This window comes from Phocoena phocoena, chromosome 10 (genome assembly GCF_963924675.1).
Source record: "Phocoena phocoena chromosome 10, mPhoPho1.1, whole genome shotgun sequence".
Lineage (NCBI taxonomy): Eukaryota > Metazoa > Chordata > Mammalia > Artiodactyla > Phocoenidae > Phocoena > Phocoena phocoena.
In genome coordinates this window covers 11,482,990-11,505,273 of record NC_089228.1, presented here as the reverse complement: position 1 = coordinate 11,505,273, position 22,284 = coordinate 11,482,990, and the positions used below count along the sequence as shown (strand labels likewise).

The following is a 22,284-nucleotide window of genomic DNA, read 5'->3' as shown; positions in this document are numbered from 1 at the left end:
TGTTTCCTGAATGGATAGCGTTAAAAACTTGTCCTCTGTTTAAATAGTGATTCCTGAAGCAGCAAAAAATGTTCTGTTGTCTCAAAAGTCTTTCTGTAATGTTCTAGGGAAAAGGTCAGTAACTGTAATTTTTGTTCTAAAAATTAAACGAAAACTAACATGACGGCAGTTGAGGGAGGCAGTAGAGTGTCAGTACAATCATAAAACATATCAGAAACGACTGATCTCTGAGTGTGTAAGAAATAGCTATATACTACCCATGAACGTTCCGAAAGAATTCAAGGTGCTTCTTTGGACAAAGAGATCTCAGACAAGAGAATTTTTAAAGGACACGCTACTTCCTTCCATTCCGTCTTCTTCTTTTTCTTTAACTTTTATTTTGATGGGCAAGGGAGTAACAGGATAGCTCTGTAGTTTCCTACAGTCAATCCCTGCCTATAATTCTTTTGTTCTGATCATACAGAATCAGTATAAAGGATATGTTGGTGAAATGTGGCCAAAGCCAATTGTAAAAGATAGTACTTTTCCCATTTGTATCTCTGACTGCTCTAAAATGCATGGGAAGTTGCTTTAGTTCTACTTTTTCTTATGTGTCCTTTTTGCACTAAGAGCAGATGGCACGAGTGTTTGCACAGTTTTAATTCTTTAGCCTAAAGCATACAGGATGTAAGGATAGAGTTAAAGTGCGTTCTTGGATCGTGATATTGTTTATATTATCTGGAAAACACATACGCCTGAGCTCTGGTTTTATTTTCCTCACCACACTCAAGTCCTTGCTACCACTCTGTGCTTCCCGACCCCAACAGGAAGCGAAGCACGTTGGAGGGAAATTTTCTCCCTGAGGCTAGTGGAGCTGCACTCAGGTCTGAAAGCTCTTGTGTCCGGAATCCAGTGAGCAACCCCCCACCTATGCCTCCTTGTCCTTCTTAAATTAATCTTGGTACTTAAAGAGAGGCCCTGTATCTTTACTGCATTTTACCTGTTGGCAAATAGAAAAAAAAAGAAAGAGAGAAATCATTAGGTTACATAATAACAGTCTTATATGAAGAGCATTTTTTTCTATCTTGGGGATCAAACCACGAAAAGGGGTATCAAGTGTTGAGCTGGGTTGAGACCCCGCCAGATTTCACAGCTTCCAGCCTCCCCACCTCGTGCTTTCAGCACCTGTGCTGGCTCACACCTGACAGCCACGCTTTGGCCTCCCGGGAGGTGTGCTGTGTCGCTGGAGTCCCGCCGAAGGAGGCCAAGGTCACTCAGTTGCCGCGTGAGCCTTGGCTTCGTTCCATGGCCCCAGACCGCACCTTGAAGCAGCCAGCCGTGCCCGGTGCGTGACTTTGGTCCCGGGCAGCCCAGGGTGGGGTCTGGCGGTTACATCTGATGTCAGTCCCTCCTCCAAGCACGTGCCCTCCGGGGGACAGATTCGTGGTGCTGCTGCCACGTGAAACTGTGGACTTTTTAGCCGCCACGTACACCCTCGCAATTGCCTTTCCTTTTCCTCGGGGCCATCATCTTGTCTCTCAGGTATGGGTTGAGTGTAACGAAGTTGAGCGGCAGTCAGAGGAGTGGGCTGTCTACGTGGAATGGTAGGGGTGGCTCCGGGGACCCCAGGCCCTGGAGCCCTGAGGGAAGTACATGGAGGGGCGAGTCACCAGCCAAGTAACCCTGCAGCCAGGAGCCTTCCTGTCTCCTCCCAGAGCTGCTGGAGCAGAGAGGCTTTTTCAGTCCCTAAGCTGGAGCCTCGGGTCTTACCCTCTGATTCAGGGCCGGAATGTGGGGAAAGGAGAGACCCAGGAGGACGCACCTGCCCACGGAAGAAGCTTGTCACGGACGAGTGGTGGTACAGACTTTGCAAGGGCCTCGGGCCTCCGGGGAGGGGGCTGCACCTGAGGCCCCTGTTGTCATCACGCACACACTTCTCCCCTCCCTGAGCCTCCGTGGGGATACGCTGTATCACTTTTCCTCTCTGTGGACGAACAAAACATAGATGTGCAGTAGTTCTTCCTTTGACATCGTTTTTGGGGTTTTTTTTTAAGGCACACTTCCTTCTTGAACAGTGGTAGACTTTTTTCTTACCTTAATTTAAATGTGTTTTCCCATCTCAGGCCAGTTGTCTCTCCCAACACAAGCCCATTCAGTTCAGTTCAAAAGGGAGGGTGTCTCCTGCCCTCAGTGGCTGAAGCCCCTTTCGGTGGATGTGGCACCTCTGTCACCTCGTCATTGATCTTGCCCTCCATGTTTCGTCCTTGAGTGTTGGTCTCTGGACTTTTCACGGCCCATGAGATGCACGTGCTGTAACTAACATGCTTCATTTTACTCCCAACTAGCTGCCCCAAGCTCCGGCTTCTGAGAACTCCACCGAGGTGTGTGCTGCTCACCTGTATTTGCAGCGCCAGCAAATACGGGTGCTTGTCAGTGTTCCTGGTTGAGTGTGTGAGTTGTTCTGGGGAAACGTCTGTCCCGCTGGTAGGTGGAAGGAGGGAAGTCTCTTGTCTGCCTGGGGCCTGATCATTGCTGTAATCGGGTGGCTCTTGGTATAGAAAGAAATTTCTTAGTTGCTGGAGCTTAAACCACAGGGTCCTGCAGGTGAGGGCACGTGACTGTCCAAAGGTTTTCACACAAAACCGTTCATCTCTGTCTTGAAATGTTCAGTTGAGAAATGCTGGAACGTCCAGGCCTTTCTGCTGTGACACAAAATAGAACTCTGGGTTCTGCGCAGAGATGAAGGGAGTTTGAAGTTCTGGATAATAATGTATAGTTTTGGTGAAGCTGCTGATAAAGTTGTAGTTTCACAGCGCACTGTTTCTGTTCTTCCTGTCGCTAACTCAGCTTGCTAAATGAGGGACTAGAATTAATTAAGACATCTAAAGTTATAGAGAAGCTTTTTGGGGAGGCATATTTCCAAGGATCAAAATTTACTTTCAGAAACAGTTATAGAATCACAGGAGTCAAAGTTAAAATGAAGTGTAGTTTATCTGAAAGGAGATCTTAGAAATGAAACATTATCAAATAGCTGAGTTCCAGTGGGGATGCTTTGTAATGATCATTCTCTAATATTCTAATCGGAGCTCTTCAGCATCAGTAGCCTTGATTAGAATGCCGTGTGCTGGTGGCCTGGGGAGTGCTGAGGTCTCATGTATGTGTCTGCTTGGAAGTGTATGCGTTGATGTCCTCACGCATGTGCTGTGCAGTAATGCATGTGTGAGTCATGTAAGGACTTGCATCATGACCCCTTTTGGGTTCATGTAAATGTACCTAACATTCAAGTTCCTTTTCATAATCTGTGCAAAAAGTAATATTGGCCAAAAGTATTAGTCGTGTGCCTGTTCATTTTAAACAGTGCCCGAGGGTCGGGGATGGGCGCGTTGTTAAGCGGTATCCGAAGTGATGGAGCATTGGTATCTGTCTGGGGAAAGCCCCACACAGGCCTGTGTTCCTTCTGTGTCAGTCTTCGCTGTGTACGCATGCTCCGTGTATTTTATTTGTGGCTGATCCTGAAGGTGGGAGCGTCTCCTAGTGTTGTACGTACTTAAATGGAATTTCTGCCTGCTTAGCAGGAGGTTGAACCGAGTCCACCCCTGAGGCAACTGGAGGACCATAAAAGGGTACGTAGTCCTGGGTGTTGGGAGCTAATGACCACAACACTGTCCACAGCTGTGGCTGTGACTTAAAGATGGATGGTGGTGGTGGTGGTTGTCATTGTCATAGCATTAATTGACTCAGGACCAATCACAGCCATTCACAGAAATGAAACCGACTGGTGATTCTACCCGTAAACTACCTGTTCGCGCACTACACCCAGCCGGTCCCCGAATAACGGCCAAGTCAGCTTTTCATATCCTCTCTTCTTCTCCTGGAGTGGCTTTTCCCTTAAGTGTAGCCTTAAAAACAATTTTTTTTTTCTGTAAGTAACGGATGATCATCATGGGTAAAGTATAATAACCAAAACAAGTATAATGGAAAAAATGTTCATAATTATACTGCCTAGCTAGAAAAGCTGCTATTGATTTAATATTTTCTTCTGCCCCCCTTTTTGCACACGTGAGAATGTGTGGCAACACACACAGATACACTTTCATTGTCATTGGGGTTCTTCCAAGTGTATAACTTTTCTTCCCTGCTTTTGTCCTTTAATATATCTAAGCATTTTCTTTGATAGTCTTTGAAAGTTAACAACTGGCTAAAGTTCCACAAATTAATGAGTACTTTGTAATGTTTTCCTTTGATGAGGAACTGGACAAGTGTGTACATATGTGTATAGATTCAAAAAAGGGGAATTTCTAGGCCAAAGGGTAGATTCTCTCTTAAGGTGCTGATTACGCATTGCTAAACCATTTCCTAGAAGGCCACATATATCGTTAGCATGCTGACCACTGATTGCATGTTACCCATTTCTGGAAAATACCAGATATCCAGGTTTTCTGGGTGCCTATCATATGCCGATCACTACGCTAAGACTTTTACACGAGTTAACGCGTAAATGTTTATAAATGCTCTTGTTGACCTACCGAGACAGCCTTCCCCTCCATTTCACAAGTCATAGGGTTAGGAAATGGGCAGTCGTGGCGAGTACTGCCCTGAAAGTGTGTTCACCAGTGTCCTGGAGAATGTTCGTCTGAGACGAGTGGGTGCCTGGGGCACCTTTGTTCTGCTCACGTGCTTTCAGTCCCTGCCACAGTCCCAGCACATCTCGAGTCCTTTCCTATTTCTTGCGATTGTGCTTTCTCAGACTATGACCAAAGAAGCTCTTCTAGGAAGTTGGCATTCAGCCCTTCCCCACCAGCTTTCAGTGTCTCCTGCCGTTCATTGATCAAGGGCACCTTGCATTCCTGTTTTTTCCATCCTTGCCTGTCCTTCAAGAATTGTCCTGGGTCTTAGAAGTAGCCGGTAAAGGCACATAGCTGTCTCTCGTGCCCTAAGTTTGATTTGCTCCAGTGCATGAGCTTTGGAATTAGAAACCGGTTCAAGCCTGCCTTTGCCAGGCCCTCGCTGTGTGATTTGGGGCACATGATTTAACCTCAGTTTCTCCTGCTGTAGAATGCGGGTAATAGTCTCCATCCCTTATGACTGTTCTCCAGAGCTGTGCCCTTGAAGCACTTAGCACAGTGACTGGATTCTGAGAAGGGATATTAATGATCATGGTCGCCTTGCATACTGAGACACAGCAGTGATTTGACAGACAACCGGAGTAGGAAAAGGAAGGTATTTTTAAATCAAGGTGCTGCCTTAGTGCTGACTAAGGTGTGAGAGGCTCACTGCTCATGTGAGAGGGTAATCTTTACTGAAGCACCTGATTTTTAAGCGGCTGGAACCTGGGAGCCCAAAGGTCACTTTTCCTCTCCTTTGCGATCTTAACTCTTAGTGCTGTGTTCAACGCTGGGCTGTATTCCCACACAGTTCATTAGCCACGAGTTTCATTGACGGAATGAAACGCGTTTGAACTGACCTGCAAGGCAGGAGCTTGGTTTCTTGACTCCGCATCACTGACCTGCCTTTCTCACCATTTTCACCTGACACTTAACTGCAAATGAAACTCTTTGCCTTTGTCTTTTCTCAGTCTTAGGTCATCGTGTGTGGAATGTAGAATTTTTTTTTTACCAGAGACAAACATCTGATATTGGTTTGCATGCTGTAGGTGTAAACTGCTGGGGGAAAACTAGTATTCTTTTTGAAGAAAAGGCTGCATGGCCAAATATGAGAGCTGGGGAAGTGATGTTTTTTGGGAAGTGACTTTTTTTCCTTCTCTGCAATCAGCTTTCTCAGCCCAGTACGCCGTGAACAGCTTAGTGCTGTTGAGTAATTTATATCAAGATGATTAGGAAGGCTTTTCTCTGCAGATTTTAATTTTTCCTAAATTAAACCACGAGCTCAGAAAAACAGAATTTTCCTTGAACCTAAGTTTTCACACTAAGGATTTGCATCACTTTTAATAATGCTTATGCATTTTCTCTTTCCCTTTTTTTTACCTAAAATTTTCAGTCTTTATTCTTTCAGAAAGGGAATGAATCTCATCTTGTTTTTTTTGTTTTTTTGTTTTTTTTAAAAAAAGCAAATCCCACATGTTCTCTTTTTTCCCCTTGCCTTAAAATTTATTTTTTGTGGAGTGAAGGTGAGGTGCATGCGTGCCAAAAACCTTACAATTAAGAGGGAAAAAATTAAAAGTTTGGAGGGTGGAGCGTGTGTGTGTGTGTTTTCCATAATGAACACATTTCATGATATTCTCTTAAGGGGGAAAAGGTACCATTTGATGCATTGGTTGCTATGGTAACTGCTAGGGTTTGTCTGTGCAAGGAGAGGCAAAATGGTAATGTGAGATCCCTTTGTAACTTCAGTTGGCATCCAGGCTGCATAAATGTGAAGTTCCTGTTCCTGGAGTCCACGTGTTCCTGGACGGCATATGCTCCTTTCTCTACTTCCTGCTTCCTTGATTGCAAACTGACCTGGGTCTTGCTGATGAGACCCTCAAAACCCCGAGGAGCGGAAACGCTGAGCCACTCCAGTCCTAGGTGGAATCGTAGTGTGAAGCCTGTGGTTGAGTCTTCCCTTAAAGGATGCATGTTTGTTGGCTGGTGACAGTCACCCTGCCTTTGACCATTCAACCCTGTGGTCTTCCAGGTTCTTGCCACAGTGGCAATGTTGGCTCTTCTCTGTGGCTGCAGCTTACAGGTCTCAGATCAGCCATTTACCTCTCAAACAGTGTTCTTGTGGTGCCCAAGAGGATCCCATAGAAAACTGGGATGGTTTCCTGCCAACCCTCCGTTCTGGGGGAGCTCAAAGTTTGTATCTTCAGAAACAAAATCAAGTAGGTGCGTCATTGTGTTGACAAAGGGAAATGGTATTTAGTGTACTGTTACATTCAACGTGGAGGTAGCCTTGTCTTTCCCCCTTTTCTTTCTTAGTCAGCTTTCTCGACCATTCCTTTGAAATATGTGTTTCTCTCGTGAAGTCGGCCTTTTAAAATCACCGTGCTCTCCATGACTGCCTTGCAGAGTGTTGATAACATTTGTTCTGGTGCAAAGCTATATCTTTATACCAAAATGTGGTTTCCTAAGCCATTAAAGAATATTATACTGAAAACAGCTTACTTTGAAAGTATTTTTAAAGATCACAAATAGCTTCTTCACTGAAAGTACTCTTGGAATCTTGAATTTACTGGTAGTCGAAGTACGAAATGAGTTTCCTGTCCTAGTTACAAGCATTCTCCCTTGCTTAACTACGACGAGAGACGTATTTGTGGATGGAATGGAGAGAGGAAAATTGAGATTTCTTTTCATGCCTGAACTTTCATTTAAAAATCAGGACTGCCTTCCCCCCTTCTCTCTCTCCTGTTTACCCCATCTCTCCATTTTTCCCTGGAGTCTGACCAGCAGCATGCATTTAACAAAGAGAAAAGCCAGGCTGTGTAGCCCTGGGACCTCACATCATTTTGACAGTTGAACTAAAGGGTTTTGTGCCTTGGTCCTTCTTCCCTGGTCCTGCCTCCCCACCACCCTTAGGACACTCTTCTCCCTCCCATCTTGTCTTGCAAACACCCTCCTTGAAGTCACCAGTCCTGTTCTTAGAGCCTCTTAACAAATCACTTTAAGCTCTACTGGCTCCCGTTACAGTGGCAGGTCTCTGCAGAAGAACTCCTGTGTCTCTGTTTTAGAGACTTGCTGTACTGTAGCACCTCTTCTCTCTGCTAGACTTCTCACTTACCTCTCAGTGATGTGCCAGAGGAACTCCAGGACTTAACTGCTTTGTCCTTGAGAAAGGGTCCAGGGGAAATCCATATATCCTTTAACTGGTAGAAACTTCCAGATTGGGAGGTAGTCTGGGAGTCCCTCAGCAAGACTGCACGAGGAATAGAGCCGAGAATAAATCCCACTGCTTTGTGCTGCTTTACCAATGTGCGTAGTATTTGAGAATAAGTCAAGGTTGTGTTTTTGGTTAGGTTTTTTTGTTTTTTTCTTTTTTGGTTGGAATCGTGGTAGTTTGTTATATCCCCTGCCTAGGAGTCCTTTGATATTTATGTATATTTTTAAGTTTTTACCATCGAAATGTTTAAAAATATCCAAAATACATATTTTGAAGAGTTTCAAGAACCCTCATTCGTAAGTCAGCTTCTGTGACTATCAACTCATGCCCACTCTTGTCTCATTTATACCCAGCTAGTACCCTCCTCCCATATTACTTCAAAGCAAATCCCAAATGTCACTTTATCCATGCGGCCTATTTTTTGATTGACATATCTGATCTCTGCCAGAAATTTATTTTCTGTTGCATTATTTTTTCTTCACTATGTGGCCCATTGACTATTTCTGTAAGAAAGGCTTACTTTCAGCTTATTTTATTTACTCTATTACTCTGATAGGTTGAGATTTTCTTTGGACCTTGGGATGAATGCTCTGGTTGGAGAAACATTTTCATATTGCTGTGGGGAAGATGACCTGTGAATTTTTCAATTTGTCTGAATTTTATTGGCTTATCCCAAAGGGATTTTCTCTTGTTTTGTTTTTTGTTACTCTTAGTTACCCTCGGAGATTAATGTTCTGTCTTTATCACCGTGTGAGAGAGTACTTTCAGATATTTAATATTTTAGATTGATGCTTTTTTATGATGTGGTTTCCTGAGAAAACACTGAAGAAGTTAACTTTAGAGTTTCCAAATGCTCTTATTAATAATTTATTTTTTCACTGAGTGAGACTGAGCCAGTTATAACTGAGTACCTCTGTGTTGTTGTTTTTTTTAATATTAGTAGCTCAGTCATGCATTAAATTCAGAACCTGATTTCATTATCCTGTTTGAATTAAGGGTGAGGCCCTCAGGCAGATTTTGGTCAACCGTTACTATGGAAACATCAGACCTTCAGGAAGAAGAGAGAGCCTTACCAGCTTTGGCAATGGCCCGCTGTCACCAGGAGGACCCGGCAAGCCCGGGGGAGGAGGTAGGCCACGTGGGGTGCTAATTAGCTGCATGTGTGAACTGAGTGTGCCACGCAGGAGCTGCGTGTTTCTGATTAGCACGTTGGACCTCTAACAGATGCATTTGGGTTGCAAGTGTATTATTTTAGCAGCTTGTTTTGTCTTTGGTCTACCATCAAATTGGTGTCTAAAAATGTTTCCCTGCAATTAGATATTGGCTGAGCGTTTTGCCCCTTTTTCCCATGCAGCAGCCCTCTTGGTGATACTTGAATGACTCAATGAACTTGACTTTATCGCACATTTTCTCGTGGCCATGAGGACTCATGTTTTCCCATAAAATGAGTATTTGCTGTTGGCAGTGAGGAGGCGAAAGCCACCATTTATTATACACTTACTGAGCCGAGGGCTTTCCCAAGCATTTTGCCTTCTTTATCTCCTTTTCTCCTCCAAGTTACTATCTGGTAGGGACTGCTGTCATCCCTGTTGAACAGAGCAAAGGGGAGCTTGTTAGTGACTGGTCTGTAATGTAAAGCTACTTCAAATTAATTAAATCTAATTCTAATGCCCAAGCTTTGTGCCTCCCCAAAGTCTTAGGTTTTTGCAAAAAAAAAAAAAAAAAAAAAAACCAGTAAAGAATTGCTTAAAAACACATCCTGAAAGGAGTCCCAAAACATTGTAAGCACAATTACAGGTAAAGGCTACCAAAACGTTGAATTCAACTGTGAGCGATGGTGTTGGTTTTAAGAGGGGCCAGTAGTTCCGTGCTCAAAGCACAAATGTGAGTTGCCTGATTCCCGGGCTATGGTGATGACCCTTGAGCGCTTCCAGTCCTTGGTGGACTCCACTGGTGGCACAGAAATACTCAGTGGTTAGTAAAGTAATTCTGGCAGTCTCTGGGGAGTGATCTTGGGCTTCTCGCCAAATGAAAATGTAGAGCGGATCTGCCCACAGAGCACCCCAGAGACAGACCTTAGCTTCTCATCCAAACGTTCCCAGTGATTGTCAAGCAGAAGTTCTTTCCACAACATCTCAAAACTATTTCTCTTTACTTGCCAAAGTGCAGTCATTCAACAAACATGTGAGGCTCTGGAGCGATATCAGGAGGGGGGTTTGGAAATGCATCAGAGACAGGTTCTGCTTTAAGAAGCTGTTGGAGAGAAGATGTGACAGCCAGTGTCTACCTTGTACTAGAAATGCAATAGATTCTAGAAGGTCAAGGAAAGCAATGTAAAGGATGTGGCATTTGAATTGAACTCTGCAGGGAGGGACTGATAGATGATTTTCTGGGTTTTTTTTAATTGATCACCCCATTTCCCCATGAACATTAATATTTCGGGTTTTGCCAATAATAGTGCAAGTTCTTAAATAGGCACTTTCTCAACACGATTGGAATCTGTTCCACTAAATGGCACAGGCCATCTCTTCCTAAGTATATTCTTCTCATCTGAAGCTCAGTGAGGAGATGAACTTTGTTTGGTTCACTCCCCTACCCCCCGCTCTCCGCTCCATGCCAAGCACTGAGTCAGTATTTATTGAATGAATGAATGAACAAAGTATGGGAAAGGGTGAGTTTTGGGGCTGGGGTGGGTTTCTTAGAGAGCTGAAGTGATCATTATAGGCTATGCTTCTTGAGCATGTTTAAGTTCTAAGAAGTGTTTAAGTTCGGTTTGTCTCTTAAACTCAGATCAGTTCTTAATAATTCTGCCCCAGGTCACTGTATTTTAATGTAAGGGAGAATCTTGACTGGATGGCTTTAAGTCTCTTGCTTGAAATGTCTTATTCTTCCTTCATCTTACCTGCCTACATTCAAGTTCCACCTCTGTTACTTACAAGCTGCACTGGGTGTCCTTGGACAAGTGACTTAATCTCTGTGTTAATAACGAGTACCTTCCTTTGTGCTTGTTAAGATAGCATCACTGAAGTGTTGAGTGCACAAAGTGTTGGTACGCGGTAAGTATGCAATAAATGTTAACTGCTCTGATTGTGGTTGATAAGAGCAATGTTCCATCTTCCTAGGGGGAGGTTCCGGGTCCAGCTCCATGAGCAGGGGGGAGATGAGCCTGGCTGAGGTTCAGTGCCATCTTGACAAGGAGGGGGCCTCCAATCTAGTCATCGACCTCATAATGAACGCATCCAGCGATCGAGTGTTCCATGAAAGCATTCTCCTGGCCATCGCCCTGCTGGAAGGAGGCAACACCACCATACAGGTAAGAAGGCAGCTTCGCTGCTCATGGGGCGTCCTTGCTGAACAGGAGGAGGATTTGTTCCGGGAACCAGGTACTGGGCGGTGCTGAGACTTCTGTACGAGAGAGAGCTCATTCTTAGGGCGCAAAATTGTATTGTGCTGAAAAGCGAATTCTTTTGATATCTTGCTGTGGTCATCCTGTCCTAATTCAGACTTGGTTCTAAAACGTGAGTTACATTCAAAAACTGATAAAACGCTGAGGATATGTGAAGAAAACTGGCCCAGGATTTGGAGCATAATAGATAATCCATAAATGTTTGTTCCATGAATGATTGCATGAATTATGTTTACGGTTTTTATCCAAGGTCATAGAGGATCCCATCACCTGATGACCAGAAGGGGTTTGGACTGTGTGTGCTATTTAGATTTGTTACATCTATGGACCTTGCAGCTCTTCCAAACTATATGTTTCTCTTTCTTTTAACTGAAAAGCTCAATAAAACTGAACCAGTTTGAACTAATAGGAGCTAATAGGGGAAAGCCAGGCTAGCTTAGTCAAAGATAAATAGAGGACTTTTTGTTGGCTTGTTATGACACATATTTTAAAATAATAATAGGAAGTAGAATTCTGAGAAGTCCTTAAAGAAGCAATTTTAATGAATTTTAATAATATATACATAATTTTCACATGGACACGGCAGTTAAAAAGATTCCTTTAAATATTTTAAAATACTTTGGATACTCCCTTCATGCATTCTTCATTCTTTGTTGGCTCTGAATAAGGGTTTACTTAGCTGTGTGTGTGTGTGTATACATACATACACACACACACACACACACACATTTTGATAACAGCTTTTGATTGAGATATAATTCATATACCATAAAGTTCACCCTTATGTATGTATTTGACTTGACCATATATTCTTTTTTTTTATGCCATTAATTATTACGCTAGGTCAGCAGGTGTACACTGGGATGTTTGGTCCCCTAATTAGATGTATTATTTCTTTTTTTAAAAAATAAGTTTATTTATTTTATTTATTTACTTTTGGCTGTGTGGGGTCTTCGTTGCTGCTCATGGGCCCTCTCCAGCTGTGGCAAGCGGGGGCCAGTCCTCGCAGCGGTGTGCGGGCCTCTCACCACGGTGGCCTCCCCTGTTGCGGAGCACGGGCTCCGGGCATGCAGGCTTCAGCATTTGTAGCACGTGGGCTCAGTAGCTGCAGCTCACGGGCTCCAGAGTGCAGGCTCAGCAGCCGTGGTGCACGGGCCCAGCTGCTCCACGGCACGTGGGATCCTCCCGAACCAGGGCTTGAACCCGCGAGCCCTGCATTGGCAGGCGGGCCCTCAACCACTGCGCCACCAGGGAAGCCCTGACCATATATTCTTGGTCTTGAATTTAATTTCAGAATCTGGATTAATGAAATTTTGTTTCTTTGTGCAAATTTAAAAAGGGCATTTCTTCTCCTGGGCCTGAGCCAGGGCACCTGGGTTTCAGCCCCACTCGCTCCTGCAGCTAGGCGCCCTGTGCCCCCCCACCCCATCCATGGCAACTGCGGCGGCCTCCAGCCCAAGTACCCCAACACACACTGCTGACGTTCTTATGTGCACTGCCCTCAGTTGAGATTTGTGCCGGTGGGAGAGTCCGCTGCATGACTGAGCTGTCCCACGGGCACCTGTGACCTGTAACATGTGGGCTGCCGCTTGATCTTGTCCCGCGTGAGTCTGACCATGCGTGTGCGTGTGGACGGGTCCTGCAGGTCCTCTGATCACGAGGATTCGCTCGCCCACTGCCGTGGTCCTGCTGTCTGGGTGTGTGCGTTGTCGTGGAAGCAGGGCTGGAACTCTCCTGGTCTCTGAACCATGTGATTCCCAGGGACTAGATCAGTCAAACTAAACATTAATTGAGCACTTGCTGTGTACACGATGCTGAGCTAGGGACTTCGGGCAGTGGTTTCCAGACACTGGGGCCAGTCGGTCTATGAGAATTTTCTCCAGGCACAGCCAAGTGTGGAAACCAGGGTGATGTGGTCATTGTTTCATAAACCAAATGTATCAGTTTGAAGGACCATCTGACCATTTTATTCTGAGGTGATAGCCTGTCCAATTTTTATTTCTTTTTAATCTCTGATGTCTTTTCTTGAATGAAGTGGTGTTGATAGTGGTTGGGGTTTTTTCCCTATTGGCCAAATAAGAAGTTGGAAACCTTAGGTTATTCCTTCCCCATCTCAATTAAAAAAAAAAAAAAAATGTTGCTAATTTGCTAATCCCAGTCTTCAAGAAATTAAAAATGAAGCAAGGGTATAAGACTTAGTATACATGCACATAGGAAGCTGTGTCTCAAGAATGATGCGTTGTGCCATCCAAGAGGTAGGAAAGATACTGCAGACCCTCCAAGGAAGAAGTAACGGCAGCTGTGTGAAGAGTCAGTGAAAGGTTTTTTGATGACATGGGTTTTGAAGGATGGGTGTGGGTCTGAAAGCTGTGCACAGAGCTGGGGGGTGGGGAGGCTGGACCATGCCGCAGGGCGAGAAGGCCCAGAGGCGCAAGAGTGGAAGGCGTGCTCACAGGGCAGGATGTTTTCTAGGAGGGGCATAGGAGGCCTTTTGGGGTGTTGGAAACGTTGGGCTACATGTTGGTAGTTACGTGGCTATGAATCTGTTTCAATCTCTATGAGCCATACAGTTAGAATTGGTGTGCTTTACTATATAGAAGCTATACTTCAATAAAGCAGGAAAATATCCTGAGCCTGGTGGGGACAGGACGCCATGAATGGAGACTCTCCAACGCTCGCTCCCTCCTCAAGGCTGGTGCCTTGGACCCATTTATAGTTAATGCATGTCGGCCAAAGCATCACACGATTGCATGCCAGAAGCCAGAAGGTCAGAGGGCCCCCCACTTGGCCCCGGGAGGCTTTACCGAGTCTGGATGACTGGACACAAGAAGACACCGTTAATTAAGGAATAATGAAGCCCGGGGAGGGCTCGAGGAGACTGAGGGCTGCCGGCGCTGAGCCTGGCTGGCACGACGCAGTCTGAGTTTCTGGCGAGATGCTGTGTTTTTCACAGTGTACCCCTGATGGTGATGGCAAGGCACACAGAAGCTGTTTTTCTTTCAAGTTCTTTATCTTGTAAAGTAATTACGAATATTAGTTTCATGTTTTCACACATTTATTACTCATATGCTCAGGCTCCAGATGAAATGCCTCGGTGGAGCTCCAGGCCCAGCCTCTCGGCGAGTGGAGCTGCTGTCTGTTGGAAGAGCCAGTGTGCTCACGGCTGGGCGGGCCTGGATAGGGTGGCCTGTGAGCCCCCTGCCAGCTTGGGAGGGCACAGCATGGAGCGTGTGCTGGCTCTGCCCGCACCCCATCTCTCTTCCTCCTGTGATTTCAGGGGTTGCTGGGAGGATTTCACCCACTGCGTCATTAGAAACTGTGGTTCCAGGAAAATTCATTCTAGCCTGCAGCTGACTTGGCCCTGAGCTCCTCTTTCTCCAGAGAAAATGATGTGGAATTCAAGTTGTCTGGGGCCACCTAAGCACAGACACTCTGGAGTCCCAGGGGGAGTGTGATTCAGTTTTGTTTTGCTTTAGAGAAGCCGGTTCAGAGTAGTAAGAGAGCAGCTGGGAAGTTAGCGTGAGTTGGGTGAAGGCTGCAGTTGTGACTGCTAATGGTCGCCGAAGGCTGTCGGCCATTACAGGCGGGGTGGGTCCCAGCTGGAGCGCACTGCCCGCCATCCTTCCTGTTCACCGTGATGTGTCCCAGTCCCAGGAAGGGAATCCAGGTGGGCTCCCCTGGACTCCTGTTTCTCAGGGACAGGTGGTAGAAAAGGCAGTCGCTGTGGGGCATGCAGCGCCGCACAGTTCCAGAGCTGTGTGCTGGTTCTCCAAGGAGACAGCTGCAGAAGAGCCCTTAGCTTTACTAGCGCCTCCTCCCAGGATGTGCGGCAGGCTTCACGTGGAGAAGAAGGGGAGTGAGACCTGCTTTCCAACCCAGTTTTCTGTGGCATTTGGGAAGTCATCCCTGGGTTTCTGTTCCTGTGTGTATCTATCATGAGACATACATGCGTGTGGACTCCTGGGTTCCTTACCGCTTTGAATCAGGACTTTTTAGAGATTATTAGATGTTTTTCCAGAAATACTCAGAATCCAGTAGTGATGGCTGGCTGGCTCCACTTCTGAAGCCTTCCTTCCCTGGCTTGTGAAAATAATTATTTAAAGTATGGCGATTGCATAGTCTGTGGTACGTCCATGCAACAGAATCCTACTCAACAATAAAAGGGAATGAACTATTGATAAATGCGATTACGTGGCTGCACCTCAGAGGCGTTACGCTGAGTGAAAGAAGCCAATCTCAGAAAGCGACGCCCTGGATGCTTCTGTTTATATGACATTCTCAAAGGACAAGGCTGTAGGGATGGAGAACAGATCAGTGTTTTCCAGCATAGGGCTGAGGGGAGAATGCGACCATAAGGGAATAGCACAAAGGAGTTTTTTGGGTGATGCCACTGTTGTGTGTCCTGCTTTGGACACACAAATCTATACATGTGTGAAAATTTGTAGAACTGCGCACCAAAAAGTCAGTTTTACTGTATGATCATTTAAAAATGAAAGTAAAAACCATAATGATGATGACAATAACCAGCATTTATTAAGGGCTTACTGTGGGCCAGGAACTATGCTTACGGGTTTCTCACGCATTATTTAATTCTTACAGTCTCCCTAAGAGGTAGATGCCATGATTATCTCATTTTTCAGATGAGACTAAAGCCCAGAATAGTTACGGAACTCACCCCTCATCATACAAGCAGTAAGTAGTTCTGCTATGTGTGATCCTGGCTGGGGCTGCAGTCATCAGGGCCTTGATTGGGCTGGAACGGCCAAGATGGCCACTTGTATGGCTGTAGCACTGGTGCTAGCGCCCAGCTGGCTGCTGAGCGGGGACTGTGCCCTTGGTTCTCCTCCATGTGGCTTCTCTGTGTGGTCTGGGCTTCTTAGAGCATGGTGGCTGGGTTCTGAGAAGCAGTGTTTTGGGGAGTAGGATGTGGGAGCTACCAGTCGTTTTAAGGCCTGGGCTTGGAATCCATGGTACAACACTTCTGCCATGTTCTACCGGTCAAAGCCAGTCATGAGACCGGCTCGGCTCCAGAGGGAGGGGAGAGGAGTGGCACCTCTTGCTGTGAGTAGAGCTTGTGCACTAAGGAGAGAGGGAGGCTGGCTCCTCCACACCCTTGTTATCATTCATTGAGCACCTGCCATGGGTCGGTCAAGACCCTGAGTTGGGCAAGAAAGGGAGACACTATTGTCTCTGCAATGGAGGAGCTCAGTTCTCTCGGAACTTCAATCCCATTTTTGCAGAAGTGTCAACCCCTGTCCTTCCCCTTCTGATGGTGTGTGAAAATTCACCCTTGTACTGAGGATAAGGTCACTGGGGACCAGAGTTCTTCAGAAGTTCTAAACTTCATTATCCAGACCTCAGAGGGATTCCATTTGTAGCAGTCCAAAACTAAGGACCTACAGTGCTCGCTAGGAACCCTCACATGGAGAATTGCCCTTACTCTGAAACCTTGTAATCTGTCACACCATCACTTAAGCCCTGAAATGCCTGGAAACTGAATTGGGGATAGTTCCTGGCCTGGCATAGTGGGCTCCAAGTCTTCCCATATCTTCTGTCCCTGCCCTGGCTTCTCTGATGGTGACAATGTCTGAAGATAGATACTGCCTCCAAAACTTCTCCTACCTGGGTGCTGTCGGAGTGGCTCAGGCTTCATGGTGAACCCTCTGCTTATAGGAGCAAGGAGATGGTACCATTACCCTGGGGTTCTCCAGGAATGGGTGACATCGTTGAGCCATGGGACCAAGCTTCTCTTTAAGAGTAACTCCTTCTTTTACATGTAGCTGTCCAGTTTTCCCAGCACCACTTTTTGAAGAGGCTATATTCTCCATTGTATGTTCTTGCTTCCTTTGTTGTAAATTAGGTGCCCATATGTGTGTGGGTTTATCTCTGGGCATTCAATCCTGTACCATTGATCAATATTTCTGTTTCTGTGCCAGTACCATACTGTCTTGATTACTGTAGCTTTGTGGTATAGTTTGAAGTCGGGGAACCTGATTCCTCCAACTCCGTTTTTCTTTCTCAAGATTGCTTTGGCTATTCGGCATCTTTTCTGTTTCCATATGAATTGTAAAATGTTTTGTTCTAATTCTGTGAAGAATGCCATTGGTAGTTTGGTAGGGATTGCATGGAACCAACCTAAATGTCCATCGACAGATGAATGGCTAAAGAAGATGTGGCACATATATACAATGGAATATTACTCAGCCACAAAAAGAAATGAAATTGAGTTATTTTTAGTGAGGTGGATGGACTTAGAGTCTATCATACAGAGTGAAATAAGTCAGAAAGAGAAAAACAAATACCGTATGCTAATGCATATGTAAGAAATCTAAAAAAAAAAAAAATTGGTACCGAGGAACCTAGTTGCAGGGCAGGAATAAAGAGGTAGACAAAGGGAATGGACTTGAGGACATGGGGTGGGAGGGCGAAGCTGGGGCGAAGTGAGAGTAGCATCGACATATATACACTACCGAATGTACAATAGTTGGCTGGTGGGAAGCAGCCGCATTGCACGGGGAGATCAGCTTGGTGCTTCGCGATGACCTAGTGGGGTGAGATAGGGAGGGTGGGAGGGAGGCTCAAGAGGAAGGGGATATGGGAACATGTGGCATATGGCTGATTCTCTTTCTTGTGCAACAGTTACTAACACAGTATCGTGAAGCAATTTTACTCCAATAAAGATCTATTAAAAAAAAAAAAGAGTACCTCCTGCCTTCTCTCTGCCCTCTCTCATGCCACCCACTTCCTGCCAGCCCCCAGAAGAAGTCTTTCCGCTTGATGTTTTGTAGCAAGTGGGAAACTATAAAATAAGCATTTGCTTATGAATTAATTTTTGGCACACGCAGGGCTCAGCGAGTCTCATGGCACTTGCATATCCGTCCTTCGCGTCCTTGCCAATTTCTGTGTTTCTTCCTCCTGAGATGTCCCCACCAGCACCCGGGGGAGGTTCTTCCACTTCCTCTTCGCTTCAGGAGGACAGAGACTGCTCTCACCTGGGGGAAGGGGAGGAGTAGAATGTATCTTTGAACATACCCAGTGTCAGGTTTCTTTTTTAAGCACATACAGATGTTTGGGGCTGTACGTGCTGTCATGACCATAGAGAACGTCACAGCAAATGCAGGGAAAAGATCGAAAAAGAAAATTTTTTTTGGATTAATTGCTTCCGGTTGCAGAAGCCCAGTGAATTGTATGTATCAAATGGCTGCCCACGGCTCTTCCCATGCCAAGTCTAGCCTACAGACACACCCAGAAAGGATTTTCTTTTCCGCACGTACACAGCTCGAGTTGGAAAAAGTGAGAAGTGCTCTGTCAGGAAGCTGGCTGCGGATTCAGCTGAGAGAGAGAGAGGTCCCTCGTCCAGGGGCCTTTCCCTTGCCACACACTTATTTTTTGTGGTTGGCTTAAGACAGCAGCCCAAGAGCCAATATTCGATAGGACATCTCCCACCCCTTCCAGAAGAAGTCACCGCAAGAAGGCACTGAGCGGGGAGCACGCTGGACTGGAGGCCACCCCGACCCCAGTGAGCGGAGATGGGGGGCAGGAAGGGCGCTTTGCTTTGCCTTTGCGGGAGGTGGGAGGCCAGCTGGTGAGGCAGATCAGCCTTGGTTTGACAGGACAGCTACCCCGAGGCGGAGGACGAGGAGACTGGTGTGCAAGCGAGTTACGTAAAAGGGTGTTGTGTTTGGCAGCCAAGTCAGAAATGAGTCACTCGGGAGCGGTGTTTTCTGACCTCGGGTTTTATCCATGTGGGAGAAGAGCGCGGCCAGCAGTGGAGTCAGGAGACTGCTTTCTCCCCAGCCTGGGGGGTGTGGGAGCCGTTGCCATGACAATAAGAGGAAGGCTGGTGGCCCCGCCCCCTGTGCCCTTTGGCTGAAGCCACCAAGGGTCTGGACGGCAAAGCTGCCCGGCTTGGTTAAGGGAGGGCTGTAGGTGCTGCCAGTTGGCCCTTCTTGGAGAACGGGTAGCGTGGGGTCAGGGACTTCAGGGGACACTGCCCAGAAGGGCAGGCGTGGCAGGGGAGGGAGCTTGGCCTCCAGAGTGGAAGCACCTGGGCTACAATTCCGGCCCTGCCCCTGCCATCGGGGTGACCTTGGACTTTCTCAGGATGCTCTGAAAGTCAGTTTTCTCATCTGTAAACCACGAGTTAGGAAACCTGAGTCCCTTCCTTATGCAGTTATTGAGAGGATGAAACAGGGTCACATGGTGGAGGGGGGGTACAGGGCGTGGCTGCAGGAATGAGCCGCTGCCCTGGGGCCGGTTTGATGGAGGGACGAAGGCCTCCAGCCCTGCCTCTCACCTCCCACACCAGGGCTCAGGGAAAGTCCTTGACCCCCCAGGCCAGCTCCTGCCTGGGGAGCAGGACGGTGTCCGTCCCCACCTCACAGGGCTCCTGGGATGGTCGGACAGGGTGATTCACCGAAAGTGCCTCTCTCGGTGCCCAGGTCACAGAAGGATCTCAAAACGAGGTGGTGATTTTTTGTGTTAACACAGTCTTTATTATTTAAAAATGAGCTTTGTTTTCTTCCATTTGTTCTCCGTCAAAAATCCGACTTCTGTTATTTTGCTTCTGTCTAGTGGTTGATGATGCAGTGGGCCTGGGGGGTGTGCTGTCGTATGTTGTTTTCACACACTGTTCACCTGAGTCCCTCTCACTCTTTCTGTATTTGAGCTAACATCAGAGGTCCAGGAGGGTGAGAGGCTTCATTGCTTCGGGTACTGGTTCTTTACGCTGCCGGACATTCTGGGCGAAGCAGAAAGCAACAGGCAGTCCAGTTACCTGCTCCCTGACCCAGGACTTTTTCTTTCCTTCTCTGTATTATTATTTTTATTCTTACTTTTTGGTCTAAGTCATCCTTGGACATAGGCCCTTCCTCTCCATCCCCAGGAAACTGGTGTGTCACTGAACAAGAGTCTTTTAGGATTATGGGTCTAGACCAAGGTTTTGCAGTGAAGACTCAAAATCCAAAAGTAGTTCCCATTGTTGGGAATATAAGACTTGAATGAACGCCCCCAGCTGTCCAAGTGATGTGGGCCCTGGATGATGCACGGACCTACTGCAGTTCAGGACAGAACATGACTGCAAAGATGGTCGGCGTGTTCTTTGTCACTTGGGTTTGAGAAGCACATTCCTGTTGCGGTGGTCCGAGGGGAAGATGTGCCCACCGGCTCGTGCCTGTAGAGGAGCTGGAGACCCAATGTTACTTTTCTTCTTTCCTGAGTAGCAAAGCCAACACTGTAGGCAGAAGTGGACAGTTCCATACATGTGCTCTTCTGGCCTTCCCTAACAGGACTACAGTCGTTAGGGAGTTGGGGGGAGATCTTTGGATACAAAGTGTTAATCTTCTTGCTTCCTAGAAAACCCATGAGCAGGAATTAGTTTCTAAGAGGAGATATCTTCAGAGGAAACCTCGGGTTTTCCATGATCTCCAAAATTTGACTGAGAAACAAAAAAAAAATGTCAGAGAAAACTGGAAAATTGTTGTCACTATGCCTTCATTGTATCCTATTAAATCCACAAGTCTAAATGGTCCTTCTTTCTTTCTCTGCCTTCAGCTCTAGCAAGAGGTCCGTGTTCTTCCTAACTTTCCTTAGTGACTTCTGAGGATGGAGTGCCTCTTATGAACTTCTAAGCTGACCCCAGATTCTCCTCTGTTGGCTTACGATACCTTGGTCCAGGGATTGGCAAACTATGGCCAGTGGGTCGAATCCAGCCCGACGCCTGCTTTTGTAAATAAAGTTTTACTGGAACACAGCCAGCCTTACAATAACCTTTAGTGTTGTCTTTGGCTGTTCTCACGCTGCTGGGGCAGAGCTGAGGGGTTGTACCGCAGACCGAATGGCCGGCAAATCCTAGAATATTTACCATTTGGACCTTTATGGAAAACCTCTACCAGCCCCTGTGTTTGTTGAATCTTTGCTGTCGAGATAGGAGGCTGCTTAAGGAAAAGAACCAAGTCTTAATCCCTCTCTTCTGTCTTCTTCACCCCCTGGTAGAGAGCAGTGATAGGTTTGTGGTAAATATTCACCAGATGACTAATATCCTAAGTCCCCTGAGAGTCTGGCCACTTACTCAGCTTATAAATGGAAATTCAGGGAGAGGCCTCTACTTTTTCTTTCCTTTCTTGATTGGAGGGGTGATCTCCCCTTTCCCTTTACTGCCTCTGCGGGAATGTATTCCATCGCCCTGCCTAGCACTTTTTAACGCAGACTTGGAAGGCAGCCTCGGGCAGCTCCTTCCCGAGGGGATTTGTATACATGGCTCAGGAGTCCAGAGTTTTCATCTGGAAGCCCTTTCTGACCGTCCACCCCAGGGTGCCACACTTTACGTCAGTCACTTCCTGATGGCCTGACGCTGTGCTATTTCTGTGCTTCCTCTGGAGATGTTCCTCGTGGTGAACAAGGGACGTCTTGGGGACACATACAGTTCACCTTCAAATATGTGAGATGCTGGCGCCTGGTCTCCGGCCTATTGTCTTTTTCTCCAAGCTCCCTGGATGACCTCACCCATCCCCATGGTTCCTAGCTACCATTTATGCCAACAGCTCCTGGCCCTACCTCTGTGATCATCTCCAGATTTCTGCACAGATCCCTGTTGGGCATCTCCACCTGCGTTAACTCTCAGTTCACGTGACCCCAGGCGTGCCCATCACCTCCAGTCCTCCACCGCATTGGCCTTCTTGTGTTCTGTATCTAGGTCAGTGGACTTCCCACCGCCACCTGTGCAGTCACCCGAGCTGGAAACCTTGACGTCATCGTCTCCTCCCTCTGGATTTTCATCAGGAACTCATTCCACGTCTACTCTACCTCCCAGTATTCTAATAGTCAGAACTTAGTTCAGACTTGTAATGAGCCAGACAGTTGACACCTGGAGGCTACATGACATGCCCAAAGTGACCCGGCTGGGGCTGGGGGAGCTGGGGTTGGAAACGAGGCGCTCTGGCTTCAGAATTCCTGCCCCTGACCAGCATCCTATACCATCTGCCAGAATGGGCCATCTGAGTTCTGAGCCTGAGATGGGCTCTTCTAGGCCTCCCTGCCTCCGGACATTTCTCTCTTCCATACTGCTGTCAGTGATGCCCACCCCG

The 22,284-nt window shown here is 46.7% G+C and overlaps 1 protein-coding gene across 4 annotated transcripts in view; it reads left to right on the top strand.

Annotated features, from left to right (window-relative positions):
- ITPR1 (inositol 1,4,5-trisphosphate receptor type 1) overlaps positions 1 to 22,284 on the top strand; it is a 296,145-nt gene that overhangs the window by 184,177 nt on the left and 89,684 nt on the right. For 2 of the 4 annotated variants that reach the window (XM_065886459.1, XM_065886458.1), the window contains 4 exons: positions 2,325 to 2,360; positions 3,555 to 3,602; positions 8,791 to 8,923; positions 10,917 to 11,107. In XM_065886459.1, coding sequence (XP_065742531.1) covers positions 2,325 to 2,360; positions 3,555 to 3,602; positions 8,791 to 8,923; positions 10,917 to 11,107 — 408 coding nt within the window. The remainder of the gene's footprint in view (positions 1 to 2,324; positions 2,361 to 3,554; positions 3,603 to 8,790; positions 8,924 to 10,916; positions 11,108 to 22,284) is intronic. The other 2 variants (XM_065886463.1, XM_065886462.1) reach the window with 1 other exon arrangement.